Raw genomic sequence first — 9,666 nt, 5'->3', positions numbered from 1 at the left:
GCAATTGTAATTGGAGTCAACTTAGCTGAGTGACCTCTTCTAGGGAGAGTAGCCACAAACTGGTTCTGGTTCTGCTCGGGGTTTCTGCCTCTTAAAAAGAAGTTTTTCCTTGCCACTGTCTCCTAGTGCTTGTTCATGGTGGGAACTGTTGGGTCTCTCCCTGTAAAATATAATAATATAAAGAGTACAGTGTAGACCTGATCTAAACAAAAAGTGCCTTTAGATAATTTCTTGATTCGGCGCTGTATAAATAAAATTGAAATGAATTGAATTGAATAGAACAATAAAGAGATTTTGTCTCACTGGGTACTGATGAATATCTAATCTCTTTGAGATGGCTGTAACCCTATTTTATGCAAACCAACAATTGTTGATTGTTTTTTTGTGGGGTATGGTTCACACCAGAGGATGCTTCTTGTGGATAGCAAACTCAAAAAGTGAGTGTTTTGTGTGAGTACAGGAAGGCCTCTGGCCTTGTGTGGAACACATCGGTCTTACATGACAGGTCATTTGACCTAGCATGATGATACAAAGTGCTGTTTACCAGAAATGTTCTCAAACAAGAGGTAATTATCATTATACAACTGACCTTTGGAAATCAACAAACTGTGCCAGAAGTGCAAAACATCCTGTCTCCACATCTAAGCCACATTTTTGGTAATTCTACCACCAGACCAGGCCAGTCCGTGTGATCAGTTTACCAGAGATAAGTGATGTAACTAGTGGATCAAATTGTGATAGCATATTAGACCAGATGGATCAAATGGTCATTGGAGGATTATGCTAACTCACACTCAGGATGTCCCTCGTCCCTCAGTCTGTGTCTTTCTGTGCAGTTTTTGTGAAGACCCTCATCCCTCTGTCACATCTTTTAAAGTTACCACAATTTCTGAAAATGTCCAGGGCCCAAAACTGTACAAGTGTACTGAGTTTCATGCTTTTATAAAACAGTGAACATTAAATTCACATATCACTTGGATTAGTAAGGGAGTCGGTCAGGATGGGGTTCATAGAGGTTATCTGTGGCTCGGACTTGCACTAGCCAAACACCAAAGCCCTTAATTAATGAGAGACGAATACAAGATGCAGGTTATGACTTCAGCTAATTAGGGAATTGTTAAATAGAGAGAAGAGAGAGGTGCAGAGAAATCGATGGTCAATGAAGAGCGGGAGCATGTAGGCAATTTGCCAGTTAATGCGTTCCCAATATCAGATGAGGAAGGCAGAGGGTGGCAGGGCAAAGAGACTGTTTTACATGTATTGACAAACAAAGACAGCACACTCTAAGGACAAAACTTTAGGTTCATTCATTCATTAGGGTTCATATAAATGCTGTGAAAATGCCAGCAAGCGTGAGTACTCGTCATTCTTCCCTTTAAATTTTGGAATTTATCCACACAATGTGGTTAGCTGGCTCTGGAACAAGTGCTATGGACCATATCTTAGAGTGGGGTCACACTGTGAAGAAATCCTTTCATAGCCATTGTAGAGATGAGGAACGCTTACAAGAGACTCTTAAAACTTAAATATGGCTTGTGTGTTCTGTTTCAAGATAAACCTGAAAAAAAAATCAAAACCTGTGGCCTTGAGATGCTTTTTTGTGACCATGCATTTGTGCTTTCACCATGGAACTGAGGCAGCACCATGTCAAAGTCTGTAAGGAATTCCATCAACACACCTGAAACGACCCCAGTCTACATGTTGATATTCACCGGCAACAAGAAGAAGGTCTAAAACTACGATCCTTAGACCAAACAGCAGTCAGCAAAGTCTGCAGTCTCCAAGAGAGAAGAAGGTGCTTCATACTTGCCTTTTTCTCTGTGGGGTTGTGCACCACAAATTCATCCCCAGGGTCAGACTGTCAGCACCAAGCTCTACTGCACCAGAGGCGTTCGAGGGACGTCAATTGGTGCAATAACATGAAATGTGCTGCGTTGGCAATCATGACAACGTGCCTGCTAACAGCACATTTTTACAGCTAGATTGTTTGGCAGCACCAAACAATCATTGCCCATCACCTGCCCTACTCCCTGCTACTTCCTCTTCGCTCTTAAAGAATGTTCTTACAGTGAGCATCATAAGGCACCATGCAAACACACCACTTATTGATAACTGTGTATCTGGCCTCTCCAATCAAGATTTTGCTGTTGGCATCTTCACTTGCAGTGCACTTGAAGGTACGGGTGTAGATTCTAAATGTTAATTCCTTCAAATGCTGCCACCTTCAGACTATGCTTGCAGATTGGCTGATTAATTATTAATTATCAGGTTCCCTTTTGGCAAATAGGTGTTGACTCCAAATCCTACACCATTGTCTTGTCAGTCAGCCCTCCTCTTGTCACACATAGGACTCCATGCAGGGCAGCAGGGCAGAGTCGTATCACAGAGTAGCAGATGCATTCAGTCTATAACCGTAACGTCCGATGAAGACTTTAACAATTATCATACTATTTTAAAATTTTTTAATTTGATGAACATGGGCTCTGCCACTGATTCGCAAAACCAAATGGGTTTAATGACTATTTAAAAAATGTAAGAAGACAGTGGGGCTGGTGGGGAAAACTATGTAATCGGTGTGTGCCTGTACAGTGTGTAAACACCTGTAACACAGACGACTGCGCCAACCTATACCTATTAGCCTAGGCTCACATACTTTTTCCGTCCTATCCTGAGTGTTTGAATGATGTTTTCAGTATGGACAAGAACAATGTTAAGATCTTGGTGATATCAGCTAAAATAGACTGTGTTTGTTCATAATTGTAATTTGGATGAAAAAGTGTGGACTATTGACCTAAAGTTGACACAACTGTTGCCAAGTCCAGTGATAATAATTATGATCTGGACTTAAAGTGAAGATCACAAAAGCAAAGACTTCCTTAAGTCCCTTGTCTACCCCCTTTATGACCTCCCACCTTCTGTGAATGAGCACAAATGGAATAGATTGCACCAATCCACTTCATTTATATCCCAGTTCTAGAGCTGTGTAGACACACCAGATTTTTTTCATCACACAAACAGAAAAGTCAGCTAGTGGACTATCTACCATGAATTGCATAGAAGTGCGTTGAATTGTAATCTCCAACTGCTTATGAATTGGAAGGCTTACCAAGTCCTTTGTGGGCATCAATGCTGGTGTACTCTATGGTTCCATTGTGGCCCTTCTTGGGGTTCTCTTTGTATTCTTTGTGAACTCCATCAGGACAGTATCTGTAGGACAGCCCATAGTCTGCTAGGTAGACCTACAGGACACAACAGAATGCACACACATTACTAACTACATAGCAATTAAAAAATAATAATATCCCGTCTTCTAAGATTTAATCCTCATTAAAATAGATTGCTGATAACTGACCATTTTCAATATTAATATCATTTACACACAGGAGCATACCCCTCAATTGTGCTTAAATGAAGGGTATAGTCTGTAGAATAGAACAGACCTAACAGCTATGTACATACAGTATAATTAGTGGAGATCCTCCATGGACTAACCTTTTTAGGGTCTCTGTAACCCTGCATGAGGTTGGCAGCTTTAATGTCTGCATGGACATACTCATTCTCATGGATATACTCCAGTACATCCACCTGGAACAGGAGTGAGTGACAGCATGTAACACAAAAATATAATTTTTTGTTAAAATGGCTTTGACTCTGTATATTCGATCGGAACTGCTAGAGCTCCAGCTCCATCCAATGTCTTTATACAACAATCAATAGACCATAATTCCATGATTTTGATCTCACCAGTTCTTGACCAAGCTGGAGCACAGTGGCCTTTTCCAGTCGACCTCCATTGTCATTGCAGATTTTCTGAAGGTCTTTGCCCAATCGGTCCATGACCATGAAACGATACCTGGGTGAGAGAGGGAAAGATCAGAGGTTAAAGCCCAAATCAGACACAACTAGCAACCATAAAATACAGGTTTTAACAACAACAACCTTGCAATAAATGCTATGGTGGAATTTCATCAGAAACTATTCACTTTAAGGTAGTGGAAGGATGAAAGCCACAGTGACTGTAATATTACGGGTCTCAAAAAGTCTTGGGTAATAAATATCTAAAATTGTTAGACTTCCAAAAGAGGTTAGCATTAAATTAGACAAAAATCATATTAAGAGAATATGGAAAAACCTAAGGAAAATTAAAAGGAGAAACACATTTCATGGCTCAAAATGTACTATGTCCTCTCAAGACATTCATGGGACACTGAATGAGTCAATGAGAAATGATGAGAAAGATCCTAAATTCTCTAATGCGGTCAAAGGTGGACTTCTAAAAACTAGCCTTGAGAGTCTGGCCAAACTGTGGCTGGAAGACGATTATCTTGAAACACAGATAAATCCAAAAGCAAACACTTAAAATTTTGTCACTCACAAGTTGCACACCACTACCCAGAATGTACCTAATATGCATCACAACAAACATAAATACTGATACCCACTGGGTCAAGTGTAAAAGTCAACAGACAAAAGTCAACTTGGCCTTGTTGTAAAGGCTCAGCTGGTAATTTACTTTACGTTGCAAATATTTTACATTGTGTTAAGTACCTTTTATTTTGAAGTTCTGCCCTTAAGTCTAATTAAGCTCATTGTATGTGACTACCTCTGTAATTATTATTTACACTTGCTAATATTTTCTCTTATGGCAAATCAATTTAGTTTAGTGATGTCACCTTTCAGTGCAACATTCTGTAACCTACAGTAATAGTGATATACGGAGAAAACTTACACCGGAAAAGGGAATAGACATGTAACATATTCATCATATAACCATCTAATATCATATTGTCCGCCATATGCAGGCTATGTCAATACCTGATATTATTATATTCAGCAAGTCCTGAACCCCAGTAGGTTGGGATGCCCAGGAAGTCAAGTCTCCTGCTTCTCATCCATTTTCGCACTGGAACAAGATTAGAAGAGGAACAATCATGTAAATGTCTGTACGCACATTTATATTTTTACACCCCTGAAGCACTTATATGGGGTGTCTGACAAGATTGGAATCACAGGAGTAAAATTAAAGTAAATTAAAACTCACAACCATGATGGCTATATTGAGAGAACAGAAAGACTGGTGCCTTGGACCACTTAGTTGTACAAACAAATCTTTGAAGGGAATGGTTGGCAGCTTTCAATGTCACTTATCCCAACAATTTCATTTTCCTATGATTTTTTAACCTCTACCTAAGCCCCAGTCTAACCGCTCTCCCTTTCACAGAAGAATCTGAACAAAAGTCCCTAAACTCTATGAAAAGTGGGCAAATACCAGTCCTTGTAAGTGCAATAATGCATGCATACAAATGTCAGTCTTACAGCGTTGAGGGTACAAACACACAATTGCAACACACGCACACAGAGGCCCCAGACAAAGCAATGGGTCTGGCTCAGGGCTTGATGGCGACTGGCCTGACTGGCGCTCAACCAGGCTGGCAGGTGGTCAGGGGCTCAGTAGAGGCCCGGGCATCATTACATGAGAGTGGCTTCCTCTCTCTTGCTCCTTCCCAAAAGAAGGCACTGGAGAGCCCAGACAAGCATGGAGAGGGGGGCTAACTACCACTGAGGTGCATGTTTGCTTTGGCTTATTATTAATTACTGTGCAGCATGCAGCAAAGCCTCTGTCTGCGGCCACTTCATCAGTCAAACACTCCTGTGCTCCAGTGAGCTGCTGGGATGCTGGACAGGTGGTGCTACTCACTGCTCTCTGGTTTGGCTGCCCTTTGGTAGAACTTGAGCTCTGAGAACAGGGGGCCATTCTCCTGGTATTCCTGCACACACAAGCACACAGTATTAATTATTTCATCATCACTGGTTAAAGCTGCACTAGACTAATTGTGTGTGCCTAAATCACAAAGTGGAGCTGTGATGAAGATTTGCGTCCCAGCCAATGAGCATCATCCCACTTCCTAAAATAAAACTGCCTGTGCATTTGGTTCCTTTTTAAAGCTTTCTTCCTGTTCCCTCTTCTCTTCTCTACCAAAGGAAGAATTTATAAAATACATACACGGAACATGGCATCCAAATAAAGGGAATTTCAGTTAAATGAAGGGAAAGGAAAATCAGTCTTCTCTCATTCCCTTGTTTTTTCCCACCCTTCAACCAAGGGTATAAATACTACAGGTATAACTACATTATATCAATGGTTCTCTCTCCTGTCTGCACCTTAAATACAATGTAAAGATAAAAATGTGAGGCTACAGCCAACACACACTTAGTCTAATCTAGGATGAAGAATGGGCACAGGGGAAACAGCTACCCTGCCTCTGTCCAAAGTTCTAATTCCTCTAAATCTCATCACTTAACACCTTTCAGACAAAGAGTGAAAACAATCATGTGTAGTTTTACATGATCATAATCATGTGATGGAGTATTCCCTGGCTGGGAGCAGTAACCTTGCTATGCTAGTGGATGATCCTGAAGTTACTACTCCTGCAAAGACAAAGCTTTCAAAGTATGTCACTGTATTGAATACAGTCCAAGGCCTGAACTAACTTACTTACTTACTTACTCACTTACTCCATTCACTCAGCCACCAATTGCCAATTTGAACTTAAGGTTCGTATACTGAAAGCTCTCCCAAACCAGCTCATAATAAGTGGACCATACAACCCAGCAACAAGTGACAATGTATCTGTGCCATCGTAAGATTCTCTACTACATGTGCAAGATGTTGAGAATCATGACACTGACAAAAGTTCCATTTTGCTACATTGTCAAATATTATTTTTGGTTATTTGTTATTTTTCTCACAGGGGCTGCAAACTAAATCACATGATGTTTGGTGAAGTTGAAACTAAAAAAAAGAGGAAACATCACTTTTTAATTTATCCATGCAAAATTGTCCCTAATCATGGTAATGGCTGCTTTCTCCTTCCAGCACAGAGTGCAGTAAGAACATCTTGCAGTGTACACTAAAATTAAAACATTAAAAAAAACACTAACATGTCTATGAAGATGGATACTCAGAATATACTTACCAGTTTTATGACAAAGTCAGTGTCTGCTGCAACAGGTCTGTCCACATCCCGGGAGGCTAAAGGATGGCAGAAGACAGAGGGGAAAATGAAACAAAATGAAGGCTACAAAGTTATGATACATTATGATAATCCAAAGGATTTGATCCAATCCAAGACCAGGGGAAATCTGTAAACTGCTGTATTGAGCAGCTGATTGGAAACAAAGGTTTTAATAGATTGGAGAAGTAGAGAAATGTTACTGAATACTCGACATGCATTGGAATTCTTGTGACAATATGATTTGTTCAAGTAGCTTCCACAATCAAGAGAAAGAGATCAGAGTAGTGTCTCCCTGAGACATGTACGTATCTCTATGCTTCTGGCAGAGAAATAACGGGTGTTCTTCAACCAGTCTGCCAGCATGTTCATACTTACGTACATACGTTATGTGACAGAGTGTGCATGTATGTAGGTGTGTCAGACATAGTGTGCTCATTACAGTACCAAGATAGATCAGTCCAAAGCCACCTTGACCGATGATTTTCCCCAGCCTCCATTTCTTTTTCTCACTGTCTGTCAGTACGAAGCCGTCTGGGAGTGGTTTCGGTAACACGCTCTTTCTTGGCGGTGCCATGGAAACTGAGTAGGTTTTAGAAGATATGTCAGAAAATACTAGGTAAAACCTGAAACAATCATGTTAAGCACATTAACATCACAGTTTTGATTGTAGCTACAATCCCAAATCCCCAAGTATTAAGGGAGATTATTTAAACATAGGTGAGCAAACTGCAAACCCTGAGTCTAACCAGAAAACAAAACTGAAACAACACTATGAAATGTGGCCTGGCTGGTACAACACTGCCCTGTGCCATCATACTGCTAACTCTCTGTTGTACAATTTAACGTTAAAGGACAACGTCCACAAACGTTTAAGGCCACTATTATATTTTAGTAGCTACAAACCTACCACACTGTTGTCATTTTGATTCATCAACAAATGAGTACGACAGCTTAAATAGCCTAAATAGCTGGACTGTTGACTGCAACAAACACATCAACCGAACATTACTTGACATCCAATAATTACGGGTTTGGCTAAATAAGTCCTGAATAACTTAACAATTTTCAGAAAACTAATGTGATACAACACCTAACTAGCAGTTAACTTAGCTAGCAATAAACCTGTTTACTCACAAACTCAAGACCTTTGCACCGAGCTCCGAAGGAATCGAAGCCTTACGTCGTCAGTGGGTCTTTTTAAACAGAGACGTAGATAACCTATCGCAATTAGTGCTTAAAAGTAAACGTATTCCTTAAATGTTTAGTCCTTCTTCCACAAACCGCTTCACAGTGGTCCGGTATGGAAACAGAAACCTCAACACTTCCTGAAAAGTATCCCTCCCCTACACCGATCAGCCACTGGCATGCAAGAAAAAGTTTCTCAACAACCAATGACCAATAGCGAAGCGGCAGCGGCGGCACTCATACTGACAAATCAAATCAACTTGCTGCTAATCCCAGTTTCTTTATTCCAAACTTTCATGACTGCCTTAGAATTTCTGCCTAGTTTAGAATTTCTAAGATATTCTTGAAAGGTAGAACATTCTTATTAGAAATATTGGATAATCTATGAAAAAGAGCAACATAAATCCTTGTAAACACTGTTTAAATTAAAGACAGATTAACTATATGATACTTCTCTTTATCATCGACATTTTCAAGACGAAATGTACCTCATCAACGTGCATAGAAAGGGCTCGATCTGTGCAATAGACGATGAAACAGCTGGAGATTAATTAGAGTTTATTACATGTACATCGCTGTTCACATCCGAATGTAACCTGAGCAGGAAAGGACAGGAAATAAAGGTAAAAATTACAAAATAAAATCGTGTAGACACTTCCGGTGGAAGCGATTTCGTTGTTGATAATTAACTGGTCAACACTACCTCTACTACTACTACTACTACACGTATTAAATCGTCCACTAGTTTTTATCTATCACGTGGTCTGGGGCAAAATTCGTAGTAACACGAATATTTTTGTCAAAGACCAGTTACATTTGACATTTGTGTGTTTGTGTAGTGTTTTTAACAGTATGAACAGTATGACCAAAATGCACTTCTAACTGGCACTGCTTTTGCATTGTTCATTTATATACAAAATAAATGAGCTTAACTTCTGTATTTGTGTTTATTTAAACATATCTTCCAAGATTTTGATTTTGAGATAATAATGGATGAAACCTTTGAATAAAACTTGAATGTAAGTCCACAGTAATGTACTGGCTGGTCAGTTGCATATAAGACTTTTAATTTAAAACTTCCCATACAGAAACATAGTTACTTATTATTAGTAGCTTAAGAAAATAAGACATTGAATTTCCTTGTATGCACTGCTGTAGTCACTACAAGTCGATATTTTGCTGTCATGAGATAGCAAAAATCGTTTGGCCTAGATCCAGCCCAGGGTTTTGGGTTAGATCCGTAAAACGGACCTTGGCCAGTGTCCTTTGACACAACAGGTCAATACCAGCGTGGATCCATTTTAAAAACCTTACTCATTTTTAGTTTAGAAGTATACTAAAAAGCACACTTGAATAAACTTCTTTTTTGTAAGGGGAGATTTCCCTGCCACTGAATTTCTGTGGGTTGGCCTGCTTTACATATAATTCCCATAAAATAAATTCATTGTCTAGGTTTTAGCATCTA

General features: G+C 39.7%; 1 protein-coding gene across 1 annotated transcript; it reads right to left on the bottom strand.

Annotated features, from left to right (window-relative positions):
* Positions 1 to 3,071: 3,071 nt before the first annotated feature.
* On the bottom strand, positions 3,072 to 8,442 carry LOC108886072 (serine/threonine-protein kinase VRK1). The gene is made up of 8 exons (XM_051067070.1): positions 8,151 to 8,442; positions 7,461 to 7,595; positions 6,978 to 7,033; positions 5,699 to 5,768; positions 4,816 to 4,903; positions 3,745 to 3,853; positions 3,493 to 3,585; positions 3,072 to 3,239 (listed from the first exon to the last, which is right to left on the bottom strand). The coding sequence occupies exons 2-8, from the start codon at positions 7,588 to 7,590 to the stop codon at positions 3,087 to 3,089; spliced, it is 699 nt and encodes a 232-aa protein (XP_050923027.1). The 5' UTR covers positions 7,591 to 7,595; positions 8,151 to 8,442; the 3' UTR covers positions 3,072 to 3,086.
* Between the last annotated feature and the right edge of the window lie 1,224 nt (positions 8,443 to 9,666).

The sequence above is a fragment of the Lates calcarifer genome, unplaced genomic scaffold (genome assembly GCF_001640805.2).
Source record: "Lates calcarifer isolate ASB-BC8 unplaced genomic scaffold, TLL_Latcal_v3 _unitig_1074_quiver_2280, whole genome shotgun sequence".
In the NCBI taxonomy this organism is placed as follows: Eukaryota; Metazoa; Chordata; class Actinopteri; family Centropomidae; genus Lates; species Lates calcarifer.
Note: the sequence above shows the minus strand (reverse complement) of the source record. Positions and strands in the feature narration are given on the sequence as shown.

What these genes read in the sequence shown, in the direction of transcription:
- LOC108886072 (XM_051067070.1), bottom strand. Translation starts at nt 7,590, where the DNA reads ATGGCACCGCCAAGAAAGAGCGTGTTACCGAAACCACTCCCAGACGGC. An exon ending in CTGACTTTGTCATAAAACTG is followed by an intron (nt 5,769 to 6,977) that starts GTAAGTATATTC and finishes TTGTGTGTGCAG; the next exon opens with GAATACCAGGAGAATGGCCC. An exon ending in TCCAGCTTGGTCAAGAACTG is followed by an intron (nt 3,586 to 3,744) that starts GTGAGATCAAAA and finishes CTCCTGTTCCAG; the next exon opens with GTGGATGTACTGGAGTATAT.